Source organism: Sinocyclocheilus rhinocerous, unplaced genomic scaffold (genome assembly GCF_001515625.1).
Source record: "Sinocyclocheilus rhinocerous isolate Xijiao unplaced genomic scaffold, SAMN03320098_v1.1 scaffold285, whole genome shotgun sequence".
In the NCBI taxonomy this organism is placed as follows: Eukaryota; Metazoa; Chordata; class Actinopteri; order Cypriniformes; family Cyprinidae; genus Sinocyclocheilus; species Sinocyclocheilus rhinocerous.
Genome location: NW_015630288.1, coordinates 1,478,501 through 1,502,638, shown reverse-complemented (window position 1 = coordinate 1,502,638; position 24,138 = coordinate 1,478,501). Strand labels below are relative to the sequence as shown.

Genomic DNA, 24,138 nt, shown 5'->3' with positions numbered 1-24,138 from the left:
CAGGTGCGTTGCACATCCATTCAGATGAACTGAAAAACAGCACAGATCGCTTGGCGGAGAGTGAAACTCTGAAGCGCTCAGTCAGAGTGTTCTGTGAGTGAAAATATATCTGTGCTAATCATATACTCAGCATCCAACTCACACACTGGCGAGTAAAATCTGAGAATTTATTTGCCATTGGCTAATATTAGACATCATTTAGTCGCCAGAGTGAAGATTTAGTCGCATATGCGAGTGATTTACTCGCAATGTAGAGGGTTGCTTATCCACGTCCTCAGAGACCTTCGAGGTCCCCCCCTTTGAACCGCTCCAGTCGGCTGACTTACTTTTGCTTTCAGTCAGCACTTCCTGCTTTGGGTTTGGGCTTAACGACTGTATGTTATCTGCTGGAATGCTACTCTCTCGTGAATGCATGTGTGACAGTTTGCAGAAGCTAGAGAATATAGTTTATAAAGTTTTAAATAAGGATATTCTTCTTACACAAACGCATTGATTCACTTTAGAAGGCCTTTATTAACCCCTTGTGTGGAGCACTTTTTATGATGTATGGACACAGTTTTTTGGGCTTCAAAATCCTAAACCCCATTCACTGCTATTATAAAGCTTGGAAGAGCCAGGACATTTTTAATATATTTTAATATTTAATATAACTCTAACTGTTTTCTTCTGAAAGAAGAATGTCATATACACCACGGATGGCTTTAGGGTGATTAAATCATGAAAAATTTTCATTTTTGAGTGAACTATCAGAGTAACTACCAGAGTATATTCAGAGTAAACAGGATTTTCCCCAAAGCATTTCTTGCAATGCTTGTCCCCGTTATTCTCTGGGAACTGAGATTACTTTAGTAACCATACATTACTCATGCAGAGTAAAACATAACATTTCAGGAAACTTGTAAATCAAACCAATTGTCTTAAAGGGGTCATATGATGTGATTTAAATTTTTCCTTTCTTAATATATTTTAATATTTAATATAACTCTAACTGTTTTCTTCTGAAAGAAGAATGTCATATACACCACGGATGGCTTTAGGGTGATTAAATCATGAAAAATTTTCATTTTTGAGTGAACTATCAGAGTAACTACCAGAGTATATTCAGAGTAAACAGGATTTTCCCCAAAGCATTTCTTGCAATGCTTGTCCCCGTTATTCTCTGGGAACTGAGATTACTTTAGTAACCATACATTACTCATGCAGAGTAAAACATGACATTTCAGGAAACTTGTAAATCAAACCAATTGTCTTAAAGGGGTCACATGATGTGATTTAAATTTTTCCTTTCTCTTTGGAGTGTGGAGATTTACCGCTGATTACAGAATGGCTTTACTGACAAGATGCGTTAAATATCGCATGCGATTTATCGTGCAGCCCTATAAGGGGCGTAACATTTCCGTCACATGCTTGAGGTATTCTGCCAATCACAACACACTGGATAGCTGGCCAATCAGAGCACACCTCGCTTTTCAGAAGGATGAGCTTTGTAAAAACTGACACGTTTCAGAAAGGCGGGCCATAGAGGAGAAACAATAATGTACATTATGTGGAAAATAATGTGTTTTTTGAACCTTAAACCGCATAAACATTACATTACACCAAATACACAAAACAATGTTCTTTTTAGCAACATCATATGACCCCTTTAATGCACTATGATTAATCAGCTGGGGAATGTAAGGTAAAATCTGTGGTGTCTTGCCATGCTATAGGCTAATTACTGCAGTTTTATATAAAAGTAATTACTGCATGGGTTTAATTTGGCAATGAACAACATTCAACAAACCACAGAGTAAACTATGCATTTTATTGTTATCTAAATGATTGGAAATTCAACCAGAATGTTCATTGTGTGGTTCTGAATCAGTGCCTCACCTATTTTAGACACACCAATTCAGTCTCATATTGGACTGAGATCTCATGACTCATTATTACTAGTTTCAATAACCTAATATCATCATAGAGGAAATGGTCCTGTTGTTATTTTATAGCACTGGTTCTGTCCCTTTGGACTGCTGTTTAAATCATGTGCTTGTTGTGAAAATATCATATCTCCAAATCTAGAGAGACTTTAGCTGAATCCCTGTTTACATTACAAAGAGAGACAGAAAAACAAGATCATGGTATCCATTACAAATAGAGAAATATTTCCTCTATTCATAATGTACCCCATAATCTTGTAATGTTTTTGTTGTTGTTTAGTTGTAATACAGACAGACTTGTGATTAGCTTTTTCTGTAACACTTTGTTCATGTTACTTATTATAATGTTGCAAATTCTGGTATTTGCTACATATTTTAAAATCATTAAAAACTCTATTATGTATTTCATATCACTCTCGTTTCATTTAAACACAAATAGCGCCATCGCGCGTCTTAGTTATGTACTGTAGTGAAAATGACCTAAGATGACTTCATTATTAAAAATACTGTAATATTCTGTAATATCAGAACACAGTGTTCGACTGTTATTAGGTCAACTGTTTTGTTAACTGAAATTGTCTTTATATAGTGGGAGCTTTAAGATAATATGCATATATAATATTTTCAACCCAAATTGATTTCATTTTCATTTATATTTTTTTCTGATTAGTAGCCATGTGACAATCATGATAATGTACAGACTGCAGTTCACTACCGCAAAGCGTTTCTGAGGTAACTTAATGGAAATTCTGTTATAAGAAGTTACGTTACCAAAATGCAAAGACATAACTACAGACTTTAGCTTATTATTTAGCCGCCTTACCTTTATGAATCTGTCCACGCTGGTGTCCTCAGACATGACGCTGACTGTGGCACTCACTGATCTTCACTCTCTGGCTTCAGCAGGCTCGTACAGGTGCGATCTTACCTAAATCTTGGCGTGGGACGAGGTCTAAGCGCTAAGATGCCTTCTTATGTACAATTTCCATGCTGTCCGATGAACTTTGGAACAGCGCCTTTCCTTGTTGAATGCGTAACTGGCATTTAATGCAACACACTGTCAAACTCCACAAGACAGTAGGAAAGCAATAAAGACGCGAGTTTCTGAGGCTATACGTACTCGGCTAACATCTTACGCATGCATTTCACAGGCAAAAGTAGCGCAGACTAGCCCTGGTTTACGCGGTGCGATCTTACCTAAATCTTGGCGTGGGACGAGGTCTAAGCGCTAAGATGCCTTCTTATGTACAATTTCCATGCTGTCCGATGAACTTTGGAACAGCGCCTTTCCTTGTTGAATGCGTAACTGGCATTTAATGCAACACACTGTCAAACTCCACAAGACAGTAGGAAAGCAATAAAGACGCGAGTTTCTGAGGCTATACGTGCTCGGCTAACATCTTACGCAATGCATTTCACAGGCAAAAGTAGCTCAGACTAGCCCTGGTTTACGTTACTGTTCCTCCAGCCACTATTTGCTAACTGCGCTACGCTGTTCTTGACAAGAGAGTAACAAAACCGACAATAAAAGCGGTAATTCCTGGTCGGCTGCCCGTTATCAGCAGCAGCAGCCGTTACGTTAGCTCTGAAGCTCGCGTTCACAGCAGATGCTAATTCTCGCGCTCATCGCATTACATGCGCGCACGACCTCTTTGATTCTACGATTTTCGCTCGCCTATCCAGCGTTAAGCGATTAACAGTGTTTTGAAAAGCACCATAGAAACCAAATACTATCCTGGGTTTGTTTGCTAAGGTGCTAGCGCTACATTTGATCCGAATCTGGGGAAGATTGTTCTTCTTTATTATACGCCACATTCTGCGAGCAGCGACGCGGGCGCATTCCGCCACCTAATGCAGAGGAGCTCAGTCAGGCCGACCCTCACTGAAAATAATGTGGGGTTTGTGTCTCGTCTTGAGTTGTTTCGTATTTAAAGGCGATTCATATGATTTTCTGTTAGAAATGTAATAATTATAATCCGAGCGGTCGCCTTGTGTCGTGTCTTCGCCATAGTAGTATGAGGTTAGAATTGTTTCATATTTTCAGATGCACAGATTTTGATCCACAAATAAATGCAGAGATTCACAAAGACATTACACACGGAAATAACTTTTACTGTACCTTCTTATCACACTGCAAAAAAAGTGATGTTCTTCATCAGTATTTTTGTCTATTCAAATGTCTAAAGATTCTTTAATCAACATACATTTACTTTAGCAAAATGAAACAATGTAAGTCTTGTTTTATGAGAAACACATCAAAATTAAGTAAATTTATGACTTAAACATAAACAAGTATCTGCCAATGGGCTCAGAAAAATCAACCTAATTCAAAGGGAAAACACATTTTCATACCCACTGACAGATACTGTTTCTTTTATTTTGTGACTTCATTCCTTCATTTTCAAGTACATATATGTTGATTTAAAGGGATACTCCACCCCAAAATGAACATTTTGTCATTAATCACTTACCTCCATGCCGTTCCAAACCCATAAAAGCTTCGTTCGTCTTCGGAACACAATTTAAGATATTTTGGATGAAAACCGGGAGGCTTGTGACTGTCCCATTGACTGCCAAGTAAATTGCACTGTCAAGGTCCAGAAAAGTATGAAAGACATCGTCAGAATAGTCCATCTGCCATCAGTGGTTCAATCTGAATTTTATGAAGCGACGAGAATACTTTTTGTACTTCGAAGAAAACAAAAATAACGACTTTATTCATCAATTAGTCTCCTCTGTGTCTCTCCGCATCACCGTAGCGCCATTTTGGAGAATATCCACTGAACGCAAGCAGCATATGCTATTCTGTCAGCCGCGACACAAGGATACGTTTTCTACGTGTATTTACGCTTTGATTTGAACGAAAACAGCGTATCCGTGTGGCGCGGCTGACACAGAAGAGCGTACGCTGCTTGCGTTTAGTGGATACTCTCCCAAATGGAGAGAACACGGAGGAGACAAATTGTTGAATAAAGTCGTTATTTTTATTTATTTATTTAGTCATTTAGCAGACGCTTTTATCCAAAGCGACTTACAAATGAGGACAACAGAAGCAATGAATTGTAGTATTAAAACAACTAAAAACAGATCCAAAACTAAAAGCTAAAACTTTATAAATACTACTTAAAGCGCAGACACTGACAAGATACGCGATACAGAACGAGACCAAACGCGATATCAGCACGTCTCCACACAGTAAACAAAACAAGCGTTTCCTAGCAACGACAACTGCACTAAACACTAATGAGACAAGTAAATACACTTATGAGCTGCTTTTAACTTCCGCTGATAAAGACTGCTTCTCTCAAAGAGTATTTCTCTTTTTTATTTTTGTTTTCTTCACGTACAAAAAGTATTCTCATCGCTTCATAAAATTCAGATTGAACCACTGATGGCAGATGGACTATTCTGACGATGTCTTTCATACTTTTCTGGACCTTGACAGTGTTATTTACTTGGCAGTCAATGGGACAGTCACAAGCCTCCCAGTTTTCATCCAAAATATCTTAAATTGTGTTCCGAAGATGAACGAAGCTTTTACGGGTTTGGATATTATCATTGGCCACATATAAAAATTTTTACTTTTTGGTAAGAGATAACAGAGTAGTATGTTATTGGTGATGAAGGAAAGAAGCCAAACACTGTGTAGAATATTTAAAAAGTAAATGAAATATAAAACATGAATAAATGTGTAAACACTGTAAAATGTAACAGAATTAGTACTTTTTATGTTAACTACTTTTTTTTCATTTTCTCTTTTACCTTCTATCCCTGCTTATCCACTACAGAGTCGACCTAGAATATTTACATATTTACTGTCACAAATAGGCTGATATATATGGTTTACAAACACATTGTTAGCCACTTTAGAAATATAAAACAGAAAAACTGTGTAGCGAATCAGCTCATGGGGAAATATGAATAATTAATCATAACTAGTTATAATTAATTATAAATATTTGGATCCGCTGTAAGTATTTACTTGACCTCTCAGGGTCAACTATCTGTCAATTCTAAGAACGTTAAAGGCCGGTATCCCAAGTGGGAGTATTGAGATACTGGGGAGTTTTATGACCCTTTGTGTGAAAGCATGGTAATTTGCATATGGAACTTGAATCAAAATTACTAGAGATTCTCAGAACACTAATATATTGCCTATGTACCAACATATAATATACACGCTCGTTTAGATCATCAGAAGGCGAATTCATAGATACTAAACATGGTAGGATTACATATAGGTAAGATGACAGAAACGAGTGGTTCCATCACAAGCCTGCATAAACAGTATACAATTTAAAAGACAACATACACAATGACCTGAAGGATATGTGTGTTCATTCAAAGAAAGGTTTTCCTATGAATTAATTAGAGAAGAGTCCATTTTTACTGTGCATTGTGTCTCTTCCTATGGAAAGTGTACTGATTTTCTGTAGTCACATTCCTTTGGGCAATAAAACCAGTGATATCATGGTTGCCATGGTGAAACGGGGCCATGAGGTGTTAAGACGCATTTCGGGGGAAGGGTCCATAGGTCCTCATACGGCTTGTTAACTGAGGGGTGTTACAGAGTATTTGTTAAATATAGCTAACAAAATATATATTGTGTGTTTGATTGGTCCAGACGCTACAACTGAGAAATATGCACATGCACTATAACAATCAATATACAAAATTATTTTTCAAGTGGGCAATCATATCAAACAAATATGTTTGATCCATTTATTTTTGTCTGTATATTATTACAAAAAGGTTTAATCAGAAAAGGACAAATATTTATGCAAAGTGAGAAGAAATGAATGAATGAATAAAAACGAATAAATGAACAAATGAATAAAACCAAAAATCTGAAGCATTTATTTCACAAATCAGCACAAGCATGCAAATAATTGTAGTGATTATGCTGTCTATATAATGCTTGAATTAAACAGAATGAAGTCAGCCCAATACACATTTTCCCTCCTTTTGTCTGGTGGATAATCAAGCAATATCTTTTGTAAAATCAACTATACAGTACGTGACTAACTAATCATCACTGCCAAAACAAAATTGATACTAAACGCTTATTATTTTTCAGTAGAAATCAACACATTAATTATGCTAATGCATGAGAATCATAGTAATCATAGTACATTTTAATAATGGCTGGCATGGCTCTTATAATTAGGAAATGGCTTCCTTAAATGAATTCATCCATTTACGAATTTTTCTGAGGGACCTTAATTGTAACCTGTGGAGGAAAAGATTTAGTAAATGATAAATGACAGAATTAATGAGCTGCAATATGGAGATTGCTGATTAAAAATACATCTAAAACACTTCATAAACAAACAATGAATAAATAAATAAATATATTAAAACTAGCTTAATCTACTTGGCATCTTTTAATTTGAAATAAGCAACTTTAAAGTAACCAATCACTGTGGGAAATCAATTTGGGCAAATGGAGATTATAAGACACATACAAGTGTAACATTTATAGTTTACAATAAAAGAGTGAATTATGAATAATGAGTGCACTTTTATATATCTGATAGCAAAAGCTTACCGTTTTGACCTCTGTGTAGTTGTCCAGTCCGTACTCTCCTAACTCACGACCAATTCCTGAGGCCTTGTATCCTCCAAATGGAGCCTGAACTCCGAACACGTCATAACAGTTAATCCTAAGAAAAGAAAATGACAAGTACAAACCAGATTTCAGAAAACAGCAAAGGTGTCTGATATACCAATATCCAAGATATGCAATTCCCTTAAAATAATGAAGCACATCACATGCTCACCACACAGTGCCAGCGCGCAGGCCGTGGGATATGTAATGGGCCTTATCAATGTTTTTGGTAAAAACAGCAGCTGCAAGGCCGTATTTGCTGTCATTGGCTCTCTCAATCACTTCCTCTAAAGATTTAAACTTCAGAATTTGCATCACGGGTCCAAAGATCTGATAGTAATAAAAAGGAATAGCATGTTATATCATTTTACTGGAAGAAAATCTTACAGCAAAATGGAATGAGTAGATCGAATCTAAATAGAAATGCATCTATTCACCTCCGTGTGTACATAATGGCATAAATTGTGCCATATTATTATTATATTATGGCAAGTTAAAATGTGTATGTAAAATGGCAGATATACAGTAGTTCCTTTGAGGTAAATCTGAAAGAAAAGACTAAAAATATTCATATTATTATGGTTATATTGTGATTTGTGGTGAGATGTGATTGGTGATCTTCCCTACATATCTGGTTAAGTGATGCTATGTCTGAATTTGTGTAACGTCAAGTTTGTACTGCAGTTGATGAAGTGTGTATGTATGTGTGTAATATTAATACAATCTGCAAAAAAAAAAAAAAATTCTTTGCATAGCAATCCATTAAATTCCTCTTCCTGTTATCAAAATTCATTATCATATTTGACGTTAAGTGAATAAAAGCCTAAATCAAATCTGTTAATCAAAGTTATCACATCTTCAGAAGACTTGGACTGAATTGCTTGATTCATATAGATTATGTTTACAATGTCTTTATGAAATTTTCAAAAGATGGACAGAAATAAGAGAAAACACATCTCTTATTTGTGTTCTGAAGATGAGCGAAACTTATATAGATTTGGAAGCAGGGTTATTATAGTTTACTAAAACTAAAACCCTAAAAATATATATTTTTGACTTTAGGGGGTCTGTTAAAACTCAATGGGCTCAGGGGAGGCGAGAAAGACGTGGACTCCCGCTGTAACATTACCTGCTGGTGTTGCTGTTGGACAATGTTTTTTTAGAAAACTGCACGCGCGCACACACACACACACACACACACACACACACACACCATAAACAGAAGACAGTTAGGTTGGTTAATGTAGAGACAGATTAATTGGCCACATTTTTTTTCTGTTTTTTTGCATCTTTATGTTGTTGAGAGTCTGTGAATTCATTGCCCAGAGAAAATGTGACAAGCCGTTGGCAACAGATCTGCAGTTTCTGCTATCCAAATTAGCTTTAAACACAAAAAAAAAAACATCACAAGTGCTCACAAAATAATTTCTGTGACCTATTTTGTGCATTTCCGACAACTTTCAGCACTTCTAAAAAAATTTGAAATTGGTGGACAATACAGTACTCTATATACAAGCAATGCAATGCGTCATGAATAAATTATGCAGATACTTTTATTATTAATAATTATTTCACTGTATGTGTTTATACTGATGCTTGGTGATTGAAGTTATTTTTCAGTTATTTGGTGATGGAAAGCTATATTTGTGGTTGTCACCATCAGTGTGGTTTGTGTGTTGAAGGATGAGGTCCTTGCGTGTTTGTTTGTAAACTGTGTCGCCAGTGTGCTGACTGCATTTTGACAATGGCGAACAAAGAATGTTTATTCAGCAGTTACATGTATATCTCCCCTCGGGCCACCTGTATAGCCTGTGGCACAGGCCAGCACTGCCTTTAAGCTCAAAGAAGTTTGCGTCATTAAGTCTTTAAAAACAGAGCGTTTTATCTAGATAGATAAGAGACAGGGTGGAAATGGTTATGTACTATTAAATAATAACATCTGTAAAAACTTTACTAAAATTATACATTATAGGTGGACCTCAAGGAAAATAATAAAATATCATGACCCGTTTAATTTGCCACAGAAATATAAAACACCAATAGTCTAATAAAATGCAGCAGGGGTCAGGATAAATATGAACTCACTATTAGCATCTGATAGAACGATGTTTGGACTCTTTCCTCCCAGCTCCAGTGTGACCTTCTTCAGATTACTGGTACTTGAGGCTTTCATGATGAGGTGGCCCACCTATAAAACGACAGTAAGACACTCCAGTAAACAAAACAAATTTACTGTAAATTGCAAATATAATATAAAAGCCTAGGTATGCTGACCTACCAAATACTCAATACCATCTTTGCTACCACAGCAATATTCAGTAGCAGCTAATATGCTAATGAGCACACTTGTTTATTTCATTATTAAAGTTAAGCATTACAAATAGGTCTGGTTTCATATACAGGGCTTAGATTAAGCCATGATTATTCCATACTTCAATCAGGACATTTAAGTAGCTTTTATAAATGTGCCTGAGGATTTAAAAAAAAAAAAATTTAAATTAAATTTTAAGTTTTATTTTGAAATGAAAATGATTAGATTCTTAGCATTCAAATAGCTCAATACGAATAAATTGGCGGTGCCGATAGCCTTGTGTTTAGTTCGTCGACATATAGCGCAACTGTGCTCATGGCGACCTGAGTTCGATTCCTGCCTCGAAGTCCTTTGCCGATCCTGCTCCCCTCTCTCCACCCAATGCTTTCCTGTCAGCTCTCCACGGTCCTCTCACATTAAAGGCATAAAAACCCCATAAATATAACTTAAAAAAAAAAAAAATGTTTAGGCTGCATTTACACCATACAGACCCAAGATTTTTTAAACAAATCAGATTTTTCCCACCTGCTGACATTTATTATTTATCAAGTCATAACTGACATTAAAGGGATAGTCCACCCAAAAAATATTCTGTCATCATGTCGTTCCAAACCCAAAAGACCTTCCTTCATTTTTCAAACATAAATGAAGATATTTTTAATGAAACCTAAGAGATTTCTGTCCCTCCACTGAAAGTGGTGTTTCTTCCACGATTTTGGGTTTGGAACGACATGACAGTGAGCAAATAATAACAAAATAATCACATTTTTGGGTAAACCATCCTCACCAAGATGGGCATTCTGACTAAAAAGTGCATAAATCATGATACAAAAGTCTCAGACACAGTATATGATTCAAAAAACCATTTGTTTTATTTATACATTTTACTTTAGTGCGCACATTTTAAATTTCTAGACAAGTTTGCAAATATCGTAATAAAGCAGCGAGATGAACAAGGAGTTCTACAACATATGGAATGGCCCACGCTGACAGAAATTTGTTAACTGGGTTAAGTATAATTTCTGTAGTGCTGAAAGAAGACTTTTTGCACAGTACTGTACTTATGCCAGAAATATCCATTACTGAAGAAAATCCTCTTACCTCAGTGGAGCCAGTGAACGCTACTTTGTCCACATCCATGTGAGATGCGATGGCTGCCCCTGCTGTGGGACCCATTCCTGGGACAATGTTGACGACACCAGCAGGGAAACCCACCTACAACCAGTCAAGATGGTAATCAGGTGGGTAAGCAAAATGACAGTGATCTTGTGCATGTTAACAATGTGCACTTGATGGTGTTTCAACTGTGCACTCAGTATGGCTTCACTCAGTGCCGATCCTAGACTTATGGGGGCCCTACGCAAAACTGTGTCGGGTTGGAGGGGGTATGAGTGGTTATGAACGAATCAATGAAACGCATTTGTCCGTGTTTCACTCTCGAATTGCGCTCCCTGGAAAACCTGGAAACAAGTTCAGATTTGAGCAATTCTGGTTCTGAAATTCTGAGTCATTGAATGGCCTTAAAATCTGTGGTGAACACAAGCTCAAGATATTTTCATGTTTTATTCTACAACATAAAATACATCAGTAATACACCTCATTTAAAAAAGAAAAAAAAAAAGCTTTTACTTGATAAAAGATGGTGGCTAACAAGAATAATAAACATTTGTTGGTTGCAGAGCTTATTTTCTCCAATAATCCAAAAGCCAATGCAAAAATCCAGTCAGATTTTTGTCAAAGGAATCAGGGTGATGCCGGTCTGCAAAAATATATCATCACTGCAGCGATAAGAGTTCAAGTAAACGTGTTATTTTATTTTAAGTGCACATATACTGTAGGTAAGCCATTCACCTCTTTGATCAGACTGGCAACATAGAGCGCAGTGAGAGGTGTCTGTTCTGCCACCTTCATCACCACTGTGTTTCCTGTGGCCAGAGCAGGACCGAGTTTCCAGGCCTGCATCAACAGTGGGAAGTTCCACTGGAGGACGGTGTGAGGAAACAACGGCGACATGTGAAAGACAGAAAAAAATATTGTATTACTCAGCAAATACAGTACATATACAATTCGAAAATTCCACAGCATATACTTACAGGGATAATTTGGCCACACACTCCAATGGGCTCATGCCTGGTGTAGCAGAAGTAATCACCATCAATGGGAATGGTCTTCCCCTCCCATTTGTCTGCCCAGCCAGCATAATACCTACAGACCAACCAACACCCAACAGAAAAAAAACTGAGTTCTGACCTTATGATTAATTTCACTCCCTTTATCAGATTTAACTGCGCACCAATCATTATAAAGAACCTTCGGAACTACTAAAATCAGCAGAGGATCAGATCATATCAGATATTATAAAGCTTGTCAGTGGCAGATATGATACATATATGCCACTTCTGAAGCAAATGTCTGCTTTTTTTGTATTTGAAAAGAACGAAAACTCAAACATATAGATAAATATATAAGAGATTCATTATGTTATAAAAAAAGAAATATATGTAATGACAGAATTTTCATTTTTGGGTGAACTAACCCTTTAAGCAAGCAGTGAGTGAAAAAGTAAGAGAAAATGTGCTGAAAAGCTCAGATGTAAATTGTATAATTCATATAATTGGGGCCTTTTCGGATTCTGTCGTTGGTCTTTCATTTTGCTGAATCATACTGACAGCATTGTTTTATACATTTGATAAAACAGCTCAATGTCAATGAGGACAAAGGTTGTTTGAGTGACTCACAGCTAAATAGGCAGCGTCTCTCTCTATGCAGTCTGCTAATCGGCTCAAGAGAAGCCCGCGGTGGGACGCATCCATACGCCGCCAGGGAGACCCAAGCTTGAAGGCATCTTTGGCAGCTTTGACAGCTTTTTCCACATCCGCCTGCATGCAAAAAAACACGAGAGAAAAACATAGTCTGAAAATGTCATGCAAGACTCCATGTGGATGGCCATGGCTGATGTGAGAATGATTCAGGCCAGTTAATGCAACTTTGACCTATCAGGCCATATTTCTTCATTGGCAGCATTACTTGATATACACTGCACAAAATACAGATATCCTAATGAGTTCATTTCAGTGCCAGAGTCTTTATTAAGTTATGCTTATTACATTATATTTGTGAGGTAACGTTAGTTCAGTTAAGGCTGGCTATTTGGCATGTGTTAAATAAATATGCACGGCTATTTTTAATCCCAGCTCCTGGTTTATATCTGCCATGTTGGCGTAGGAAAGTCAAGCAGATGCATGTTTATCAGTGAGAGCAGGGAGGAGTACGGTGGCCGAGAAGTGCAAAGCAAATCACAATTCTGAAAACAAAATAACAAATTACAAACGCAAATGCAAGTCTAAAAAACAAAATAACAATTCAGAAAGCACAACAACAATTCAGAAAACATTATAACAAGTCAGAAAACACAACGACAAATCCAAAAAAACAAATTAACAAGTCAGAAAACAACGACAAATCAGACAAACCGGAAAAGGCAGGTATAGTTTGAGACAGCGCCATTGGTTTGGGATTACTCACCGCTGACTGGACGATACATCTGTCAATCAACGTATACAGGGAAGAACCAGCCGAAGAACAGCAGAGTCGTGGTAGAAAGTTCGGAGATGGTATTAAAGTAGCTCAGTTTAAATGTATTGTATGAATTGCCCTTACTCTGGAATAAAAAATACGGGGTGTCTATTTACATTTAGTTAAAAGTGGCTGTAAATCATCAGCTCCAGTGGCGCAGATGGATTAAGTGCGTGCCCTAGGCTTTTTGACGTGATCGACCGGGGTTCGATCCCACCTTTTGATTTTGTTTTCAGAATTGTGATTTGCTTTGCACTTCTCGGCCACCGTAGAGGAGGTTTGTTAAACAAACACAGGTGAGGAGTCAAATAAAAGTAAAGTTATTTTGAAAGAGTGGAGTGAAACTTAAATTTAGGTCTATTCCTCATACAAAGCTATCATGTTGCTTCAAAAGACTTGGCCCTTTTCAATTTATTGTATTAGAGAAAAAATATCTTGATGCTCAGCTGGTTTAACCAGATAGTCAGCCAGTCTCTCAACCTGACCAGCTGAAAAGTGCCCAAAACCCAAAGAGTTTACCAGCTGAGACCAGCAAACCAAAGCCCAAACAAAGACGTTTGGACACGGAGGTGAAACAAAACAGCGGACGAGAAGCACAGCGTCGCGTCGCGCGCAACTAAATATCTCCCTTTGGAGTGGACTTTGAGATTTGTAACTTTCTAGATCTTTTTTATGCCCAAACATACACACTACACACTGACTAAAATTAAAAAAGTGAAAAAGCATAATAGGACCCCTTTAAGACATTTTTATTTGGCACAGATGTACTTGGATTTTGAATTTAAAATACAAAATTCAAAAACCTACCTTATTGCCCTCTGCGACGTGGCAGATAACCTCACCAGTAGCAGGATTGATGGTTGGAAAAGTTTTCTTGCTTACTGCATCGTGCCATTCATTGCTGATGAAAATCTGAAGAAAAAAAGAGACACATTGACATGCTCTGGCATTTGAAAATGTTGAAGTCAAAGTCAACTTTTACTGGTATTTTTTTCGCATTGCAGATCAATGGACAAAAACATAAGAGAGCAAGTATTTACATGCCACTGGCAATAAATTATGACAGCTAAAACTAGGGCTGCATGTTATGCAGGAAAAATACAAGGTAACACTTTATTTTGATAGTCCACTTTAGACATTCTACTAACAGTAAGTAACTTTGCAACTATGTCAACTAGCAGTCATTAGAGTATTAGTAGACTGTCTGCTTAATATCTTCTAACAGTATTTTGATGGGTCCACAACATACAACATACTAACTATAAGAAATTTTCAAGTATATGTCAACTTATTCTACTAACCCTAAACCTAACCTAACAGTCTACTCTGAGAGTTAGTAGACATGTAGTTGCAAATTAATGAGAATTAGTTGACATGTAGTTGCAAAATTACTTATAACAAATATGAACTTAGGGCTGTAGGAATTGGTCACATTACAAATGGAAATTATAATTGAGCTAATCTCCTGTCATTCATTTATCTGAAAATCAAACTGAATTTCTGGCTGCAGGAAACACCTTAAAGAGCTGAGTGTTGTTAGTTGAGAGGGCTTATCTAGATTGGTCTATATACTATATGCTGCACAGGTGTTGATGTAGCACCTACACTCAAGATAACAGATTACAACACCAAACTGTTTACATTTATCTGGAAGCACAAACCACATTATATGATAAGAGATAATCTGTCATGCAAAGATCTGAGGAGAACTCAATGTTTTAGATTTTAAGACTTATAATATTATTTATGAAAACAGCTTTAAAAGGTAATTATACAGGTTAATTAAAAGAATAGCAATGGACGATGTTTTACATTATAGTGTAATCTTATTTGATTATAATTTCTTAGTCAGTATGTAATCATATTGAGTGCTATTAAATATTCTCTCTCTATATATATTATAAGCAAAAAAAAAAAAAAAGATCTCACCTCACAAGTTTCATAAAAAGATTGCCTACTAGTAGGCCAATGTCCAGTTATGACACTTGTGGTACTGCGTTTTAAAATGTGTAAAATTAAGAACATTTGTAAAATTTACAAATTTCTCATTATTATATACATACTGTTAAATAGACCAACATTTTTTTGAACATTTTAAAACAATATGTATATGTAATAAAAAAATCTATGATTTTTCATATATCACTCACATGCTTATTTTGTAACACACACATACATACATACAGTTGTTATGTCAGTGTGTGAGAGAGAGAGAGAGAGAGAGAGAGAGAGAGCGCAGCCTAGAATTATGAAAAAGATGAGATAAAACAGGAATGGAATTTTCTCGATGGAGGCGGGGTTTGAAAACATGCCAAGTTCATTAACCTTCTGCAAAATGTATTTTACATTAAATGCAATCGCCATAACTCTACGGCAGAGCAATTAGAGGATCATAAAGATATCATGTTACTTTAGCGTAATGATAAGTCTGCAAACATTTAATAAAAATGTAGTTATAATATGAGCAACATACATGCATGTCATTTTCTACCTGTTTGAATAAACGTGAAGTCTCAGAATTTGGTCGTTACCTTGTTATAGTGAACGTCTGGGTGAACGTTCGGTGCAGGAATCGTTGAATGCTGACATGCTGAAATACGGAAAACTTGAGGAAAAGTTCTGGAGAAAACAGTGCGCAGCATTTTTACTCACTTGCCTTCAACACTGAGACTGTTGATGAACTCGGACTTCAGAGCAGAATGCGTTCGCTTGTTGCCAGATATTTGCGAGGAAACGAATGTCATAACATCCGCGTGTTTACGTGAGACCAGTGTTCGAACTATACCGTGGTCTTTGGGGGAGCCCACTTGTTGTTTTTTTTATATAAGGGGGAACTGTCAAGGAACGAAAATGTCGAAAACTTGTGGCCCTGGCAACAAACAAACGCTGAGAATGCGTGCGTAAAAGTCGTGATTAATCCAAAATCATTTTCGCGAAACGTAACTAATAAAATAATAAAATATAAACATTTGAAAGTATTTAAATACTGTTAAATTATATAGGAAAATACTGAAATAAAATGTACGTATGCTGGTTTTTATTTTGAAAGACGAATCATGTGACATCCTGAGGCCGTGACAGTCATATGATCGTGGCTTAGGAAATATGGCGTCACATTTGTTTTGCGGCAGAGTAAACCTAAATATTTTGCGAGAAGCTGCACGAAAAGACCTGCGCGAATTTTTAGACAAATGTTCGGGAAGCAAGGTAAAGCTCTTTGCTTTTATACTAACTAATGCAGATTAGTCTCTAACACTGTCCCTCTTCTGTCACTTTCTCATATTTGCTCAAAACATACCGCCTAACAATGTGAACTGTACTTTATGTTGTGGTTACAAATGATTATTAATACAAATATTGTTCAGTGATTCTGTCGGTCGACATGGAACGTTTAGAGCTTTATTATCCTTTAATTTATGTGTTTTCGCAATTTTTTTAAGGCCATTGTTTGGGACGAGTATCTTACAGGACCTTTCGGCTTAATTGCTCAGTATTCCCTTTTGAAGGTGAGAGAAATTGTACCAAAAATACACATTTAGTGGACAAAATATAATTTCATATTTCAAAGACACCGGAGACTGCTTTAATGATTATTTTATGCTTTTTCAAGAAGGTGATTGTCTTAATTTTATTTTTAAAAAGGAACATGAAGTCGAGAAAATGTTCACCCTCAAAGGTGGTCGTATACCATCCGCTGCTGTCAAGAATATTGTCTTTTTTGTTCGACCAAGGTTGGAATTGATGGACATCATTGCAGAAAATGTTGCAAGGTAAGTCAACAAAACAGCATATGAGATTTATCAAATCTGATCTCTTTTGGCAGGACTATCCAGCACTACACTGAACAGTCAAACAATGGCCTGAGACAAGTATAAGCTTTTAATAAAATCTGAACAAACACAATGGTTCCATCACCTTTTGTTCTGTATACAGAAACTTCCAGTCAGGTGTGTTGAAGCAAGTTGGAGCTAAACTCTGCAGGACACCGGCCCTCCAGGACCGAGTTTGGACAGCCCTGCTGTAAGCTGTTTATAGAACATGCTGATTTTTAATTTTGAGACAAGGTTTGCTTCCACAATGACAGGTATTTTGATTAAAGAAAATAAAAAGGTAGTTTTAATAATGTGCATTGATTGCTGGCAGTAGTCAGTGGCAGTAATGCTGTGTTGCTGGTGATATTACATTTTAATATTTGCATTGCAGTGAGGATAAATTACAACCACGAGAATTCCACATCCTGTTTGTGCCTCGCCGGAGTCTCCTGTGTGAGCAGCGGCTGAAAGAGAAAGGGGTTCTGAACTCGTTCACAAACATCGATGAATACATTCTGGACCTTATACCTTATGATGGAGATCTTCTTTCCATGGAGTCTGAGAGTTCCTTTAGAGTAAGACAGTCTTTGAATGTCAAGTTTATTATGGATTTGTGTTCATCTTCTGAAGGATTTCTGATTCAGCATTAGTCAGACCTTGACTTGAAATATTCATGGATGCAAAATACCATTATGATGGAGATCTTCTTTCCATGGAGTCTGAGAGTTCCTTTAGAGTAAGACAGTCTTTGAATATCAAGTTTATTATGGATTTGTGTTCATCTTCTGAAGGATTTCTCAGCATTAGTCAGACCTTGACTTGAAATATTCATGGATGCAAAATACCATTATTATTATTATTATTATTATTAAGGTTTTAGGGGACATAGAGGATAGTTCTAAATGCATACAAGTGCTGTGCATATTTAGCTTAATAGAGTAAAGCCTGACACATGAAATAATAGTCCACAAAAGTCTTTTCTTATGGAACAGTTTATTTATTCTCAGGCCTGAGCACAGTTATGCAATTTAGTGCAGATGCTGATATTTATATCGGTAAAAAGTAAGATGAAATGCTGATAGCTTGTAATTTAAATCAGCGACATTGTTATAACAAACAGACTACTTACATAAAATCATGTTATCACTATCAGTTGTCACTGTGTATCCTAATAATGTGTCTTATAAAGTTTGATGATCAAAGCTCTGTAATTTCAAAACATTTAATGCAATGCAACACAATGATACTTGAGAGTAGACCAAATAAACCTTCCACAAAAGCCTTATATTTGATACTCACATTTTAACATGATTTTTCTAAAAAATGATGTATGGATAATCAAGTAAGTTGCTTCATTAAGTGTACATCTTGAAATATTAATAATATAAAAGTTGTGTGTTATGTTTACTTTATAAAAATCAATAAAGATTTCACAGCAAAAAGACGTGAACATGAATGAGCTGAAGAGGGATGTTTTTACAGTTGTACCATTTAAGACCCTTTACTTGCTAAAGTTTTTAAAATGATCAGTCAGATGACAGAAGGCATGTAGCAGATTGTATTCAACATGTTTTTCAGTGAAATTTTGATCTTGTTGATAGCTTAGAGGTCTTATTAATGCGCGTATCAAATATGATACTGCAGACTTTATTTTTATTGAAGTTAAGCTGTGAAAAAATCTGTGATTTCATAACATCAAACATTTGCCAAACTTTGTGCTGACATATGCGTGAGCAGATTGTGATGATCACATAACTGTTTTCTATTATGAAGGAATGTTATTTAGAGAATGATCAGACAAGCCTGTATCACGCTGCCAAGGGCCTCATGACTTTGCAAGCACTTTATGGAACAATACCGCAGATCTTTGGCAAAGGCGAGTGTGCAAGGGTGAGTAGCAGCATTTGTGTCAACTTTGCCTATTCTTTTCAAACATTTGTGCCTAATTGTGCCTATTCTTTTCAAACATTTGATGCCATCTAGCATCTAGTTCTTCCTCAGTGGTACTTATTTGTTGTAGTTTTGTTTTACATTGCACTGATTTATTTCTTTTTATTTCTCTCTTTTTTAAAAAAAATGTGTTGCATGGTGGTATTGGGCTGTGTCTTTCTCAGCATGTGGCCAACATGATGTTGCGGATGAAGAGAGAGTTTGCGGGGAGTCATACTCAAATCCTGCCTGTTTTTGATACCCTCCTCCTGTTGGATCGCAATGTGGATTTGCTTACGCCGTTAGCCACCCAACTTACCTATGAGGGTCTTATCGATGAGATCTTTGGCATCACCAATGGTAAATGAGTTTTAAATTTGTGCAGACATAAAAGAAATACTTTAGAAATATAGAACTTTAAAGCTATAAAGATCGTATAATGAGATCGATCTCATTTTTCCCAATAGAAGTACCGAATTTTAACACTATAAAGATTGTTTAAGCTCTCGTTTTCCCCAGTAGTCTGTCCTGTCATAACTTTTTTGCTTGGACAGGTTATGTGAAGCTTCCACCTGAGAAGTTTGCACAGAAGAAACAGGGAGAAGGTGGGAAAGATCTCCCCACTGAGCCGAAAAAACTGCAGCTCAATTCAGCCGAGGAGCTTTATGCTGAAATACGGGACAAGAACTTCAATGCTGTGGGAGTGGCCCTCAGCAAGAAAGCCAAGATTATATCAGCTGCGTTTGAGGTTTGTGCTGCTTTTGTGAGCCTGCTGGCTGAGACGAACCAAGAACTACTGATTTTAAATACATTTAGAAAGAAAATAAGCCTCCCACTTCCCTTGTCCACGATTTTAGTGAACCGTTTGCATTTATTTGATCAAGAACACAGTGAAACTGTTATACTGTGTAATATTACAATTCAAAAGAACTGTTTTATTTTTGAATATAATTATTCCTTTGATCAAAGCTGAATTTTCAGTGTCATTACAGCATCTTCAGTGTCACTTGATCCTTCAGAAATCATTCTAATATGCTGATTTGCTAGTGTTTACCATTAATGATCTGGTTTTCTTGTCTCTGTGCTAGGAGCGACACAATGCAAAAACTGTTGGAGAGATTAAACAGTTTGTTTCCCAGTTGCCTCACATGCAGGCAGCTCGAGGTTCCCTGGCTAATCACACCTCTATTGCTGAACTCATTAAGGACATAACAAGTAAGTCTGAGACCAATCATTTGTACATTCAGAACGGAAGTATTTCTGGTTCTTTTCTGCTTAAGGTCGGTGGAACGCTGTCAATTACAACAGACAACAATTGTAGCTCATCCCTCAGTTTGCACACAAAAATGAAGGAATTTATTTTATTTTAAACTAGTTTATAGTTATAGTTTACAGAAAAGAGAATTCTGACTAGTAATATAGAGTGACCAACTAATAACATACTAAGAATAGCTTTTATATTTTATAATTTATACCTCCGGTTTCACAGACCAGGCTTAAGCCTAATGCCAGACTAAAATGTAAGTCTGGGCTGTTTCAAATGAAAGAAACTTGCTCTGACTGACCTTAAAATATATCAGTGCCTTTATTTTGTCTCAAGATACACACCAGTAATGTTTTTTTTCTAAGGCACGTTTATAAAAATTATTTAAATGTCCAAATTGGACTATGGCCTAATCCTGGTTTAGTCTAAGCCCTGTCTGTGAAACCAGGCCATAATTATAATTTATAATTTAATTTGAACAATAGATATTTATAAACATGGCCTGGTTAGAAATTATGTTGCTTAGAAAGGCTTTGTTGTTTTTCTTACTCTCTTTTCATGCTGTAAACTTAGAGGATTAGCCAGGATTAAGTTATTCAGTTAAGTGCAATTGCTAATTCTACTAATGATGTTTATTTTTAGAATTTCTGCAACAAGTCGTAAAAATCGTTCTTTTGCTGATATCAAGAATAAGCATTTAGTAAAACATAATTTTGCATTTATATCCTGTGATATCCTGAATGATAAATTATATGATAATATTGAGACCTGACATGAATTCACATTTTGTTTTTTACTTTATTTTTTTTTTCTCAAACTGCCTTGCTTTCCTGTGTTTCAGCCTCAGAAGACTTCTTTGACAGTCTGACTGTTGAACAAGAGTTTATGACTGGAGTAGACACAGACAAGGTGCCTTGTTTTGTTTATGATTCCAATGTGAATGAAGTATAATTTAAGAAATTATTTTATGATTTATACAACTTTAAAAGAAATGCCCGGTTCTTTTGTTGTGTCAAAGGAATAGTTCACCCAAAAATGAAAATTAGCTGAAAATGTGCTCACTCTCAGTCCATGCAAGATGTAGATATGCTTGTATCTTCATCAGAGCAGATTAGGAGAAATTTAGCAGTACGTCACTTGCTCACTGATGGATCCTCTGCAGTGAATGGATCTATTGAACTAAATTTACTGCAAGAGGGTGTACTTACTTACTTTTTCCAAAGTATTACATGTGGAAATGCAATGGACCACAACTATTGTTCAAACAGAAAATAATGAAGTTTAGTATACAAGTCCACTTACATCCTCTAATATTTTAAAAATATAAGAAAAATACATTTTTTACATGGTACATTTAAATTCTCTGGGAATAGTTTGATTAATTTCTTTGTTCAGTGTGTTTTTTATTGTGATTTTACTCTCAGGCCAGCACATATATAGAAGACTGCATAGCACAAAAAGACCCTCTGATAAAAATCCTGCGACTGGTGTGCATGCAGTCTGTCTGCAACAACGGCCTCAAACAGAAAGTCCTGGACTACTATAAGAAGGAGATCCTTCAGGTTGGATAGAGGAAATTTCTTTGTGGTTTGCTTTTATTTCCTTTTAGATGGATTTTGTGAATCCATAACAGTGAATGTGAATCACATTTGCCTTGATAACAATCACATTGCAATATTGATGTCTAGGGCTGTCAAAATGGCTGAAAAACTAAATTCGAATTTTGTATTTAAATATTATCAAAATTCGAATGATATGACTATCTGTGAAGAAAGTGCATAATGTTTAAAATAATTTTTATAAACCAATTATAATTAATTAAGTTGCTTAAACAACTATAAACAAAACAGCATCATGTATGTATGCATAGTTTAATACAAAGGGCGGAAAGCCAATCACACAGAGTACATTTTTCATTTAAAAACATGAGATGCAGTGGGATGGGGAAAAAACAACGCAGCAGCGCCGCATCTAGTGGCTTCAACTGGATAGGCTAACAAAAACATTATAATGCAAGGACACTTACATCGTCATCGCATCTCGTGCACCACTGATAAGGCTGCCTCCTTAACGCACACCTAAAATTCGAATGCAACGTTTTTGCATTCGAATGTAGATTTTTATTTTAAATTCGACGAATATTCGAAATTCTATTTATTTTTTTTTGACAGCCCTAGTGATGTCACTGAACTTCTATCAGTGTTGTACAACAGTCAGTCACTGTTTGTGGTGATGCTAGCAGTGAGTTATAAATGCCATAAACATCTACCATGTTTGTGTTTTGTTGGATTAGACATACGGTTACAAGCACATTCTGACCCTCAAGAACTTGGAAAAGGTTGGGTTACTCAAACCTCAAAGCACCATGAGAAACAACTACCCCACAATCAGGAAAACGCTCAAACTGTGGATGGAGGATGCCAACGAACAGGTTTGGCCTGTTGTTTATTTTTAGTAAGATTCTCTGTTTTTATATAACTGAAAATAGCCGGCACTGGTCAAATGGTCACCACCCAAATTCACACCAGTGCTTTGAACTAATGGACGCTTTTCACATTACCTTGGATCTCAGAAGTTGTCATAGTTGGGTAAACTTTTAAGAGTGGAAAACATAATTTTTGTGTTTCTATTTGCTCCAATAGCAAAAGAGAAAACTCACATTAGTGTTTCTATGACTTTCCAAAAGAAAGTGAGAAAAAAATAGAGAGATTGATTACAGTGAAAAGAGAGAAAGATATGCTATCACACTGTCAGCCGTTGTGTTAGAAAAACTTACATTAATAATAAAACTAGATCAACAAAATGATAAACAAAACTAGATTTATGGTGTTAATAACTGGAAATGCATCCTCTAAGTCAGTGAAAAGGGTCCATGTCCACTTCAAATCTATTAATACATATCGCTCTAGACTTACTGATATAAAAGTTTTATTTAAACATTATTTGGAGTACTACTTGTTCACAATGCACATTTCTTAATATTAAGCCTAAATGTGTTTTACTTTCATGAGAATTGTATGATCTTTGAATAATATCGGTCTTTAAATGCAAGATATTTATAGTGTACCTATAAGTGTACTTGCAATAGTTCCACTTTAGCACAATCAAATATACTTCAGTATATCTTTAGTTGGACTTCAGCACTACTTACGCACAATTAAAGTGCAATTAAGTACAAAATTAGTTCCAATTTAGCAGACTTTAAGTATACCAGTTTAGTATACTAAAAATACAGTTGCAAAGTATTTTTATTAAGTACATAAATGTATTTGTAGTATACTTAGCATAAAACAAATGGATTTCAAATATATTTTAGTATATTTATTTTTCACTAGGGTGAAGTTGACATCATACATTCGTTAAAGGGGTCCTATTATGCTTTTTCAACTTTAGTTAGTCTGTAATGTTGCTGTTTGAGCATAAAAAAGATCTGCAAATTTACAAAGTTCAAAGTCCACTTCAAAAGGAGATATTTTATTTAACAGAAATCACTTTTCAAAAACTACAACGAACGACTCGTTTGGACTACAACGCATATTTCCCGGGATTTGTGATATCATAAATATCGACGAATGGGACGAGACCTGGTTGAGCTGCACTAGAGAAGGCAACGAGTGTTATCACTATGTCGGAGACACTATATCGTTTTGCCGATATGAGCCTGTCGCGATATATCGGTATCGGCGAATATGCCGCCGATAAGAAATTTTTTTTAG

At 36.1% G+C, this 24,138-nt stretch overlaps 3 protein-coding genes across 4 annotated transcripts in view; 1 reads left to right on the top strand and 2 right to left on the bottom strand.

Moving 5' to 3' along the window:
* The window catches only part of mapkapk5 (MAPK activated protein kinase 5), a 25,370-nt gene extending 21,496 nt beyond the window's left edge, over window positions 1–3,874 (bottom strand). The window contains exons 1-2 of one of the 2 annotated variants that reach the window (XM_016552260.1): window positions 3,120–3,874; window positions 2,746–2,850 (exon numbers count right to left, since the gene is read on the bottom strand). In XM_016552260.1, coding sequence (XP_016407746.1) covers window positions 2,746–2,781 — 36 coding nt within the window. In that variant the 5' untranslated portion in view covers window positions 2,782–2,850; window positions 3,120–3,874. The remainder of the gene's footprint in view (window positions 1–2,745; window positions 2,851–3,119) is intronic. The other variant, XM_016552259.1, reaches the window with a different exon arrangement.
* A 2,882-nt stretch (window positions 3,875–6,756) lies between these two features.
* LOC107740012 (aldehyde dehydrogenase, mitochondrial-like) lies at window positions 6,757–16,280 on the bottom strand. The gene is made up of 11 exons (XM_016552285.1): window positions 15,949–16,280; window positions 14,225–14,329; window positions 12,576–12,720; window positions 11,935–12,107; window positions 11,693–11,821; window positions 10,943–11,056; window positions 9,616–9,718; window positions 8,853–8,911; window positions 7,703–7,860; window positions 7,471–7,585; window positions 6,757–7,152 (listed from the first exon to the last, which is right to left on the bottom strand). The coding sequence occupies exons 1-11, from the start codon at window positions 16,057–16,059 to the stop codon at window positions 7,120–7,122; spliced, it is 1,245 nt and encodes a 414-aa protein (XP_016407771.1). The 5' UTR covers window positions 16,060–16,280; the 3' UTR covers window positions 6,757–7,119.
* A 229-nt stretch (window positions 16,281–16,509) lies between these two features.
* vps33a (VPS33A core subunit of CORVET and HOPS complexes) overlaps window positions 16,510–24,138 on the top strand; it is a 12,929-nt gene continuing 5,300 nt past the window's right edge. Inside the window, exons 1-11 of the mRNA XM_016552258.1 lie at window positions 16,510–16,624; window positions 16,858–16,923; window positions 17,060–17,187; window positions 17,621–17,804; window positions 19,003–19,119; window positions 19,344–19,518; window positions 19,713–19,906; window positions 20,247–20,373; window positions 21,264–21,331; window positions 21,847–21,984; window positions 22,716–22,853. Of these exons, the coding sequence (XP_016407744.1) occupies window positions 16,523–16,624; window positions 16,858–16,923; window positions 17,060–17,187; window positions 17,621–17,804; window positions 19,003–19,119; window positions 19,344–19,518; window positions 19,713–19,906; window positions 20,247–20,373; window positions 21,264–21,331; window positions 21,847–21,984; window positions 22,716–22,853 (1,437 nt within the window). The 5' untranslated portion in view covers window positions 16,510–16,522. The remainder of the gene's footprint in view (window positions 16,625–16,857; window positions 16,924–17,059; window positions 17,188–17,620; window positions 17,805–19,002; window positions 19,120–19,343; window positions 19,519–19,712; window positions 19,907–20,246; window positions 20,374–21,263; window positions 21,332–21,846; window positions 21,985–22,715; window positions 22,854–24,138) is intronic.

Excerpts from the sequence above, each read along its gene's own strand:
- LOC107740012 (XM_016552285.1), bottom strand. The coding sequence starts at position 16,059 with ATGCTGCGCACTGTTTTCTCCAGAACTTTTCCTCAAGTTTTCCGTATT. Across the intron at positions 7,861-8,852 it reads GCTTGTCACATTTTCTCTGG|ATCTTTGGACCCGTGATGCA; the intron begins GCAATGAATTCA and ends TATTACTATCAG. Across the intron at positions 7,586-7,702 it reads CTGCGCGCTGGCACTGTGTG|GATTAACTGTTATGACGTGT; the intron begins GTGAGCATGTGA and ends TTCTTTTCTTAG.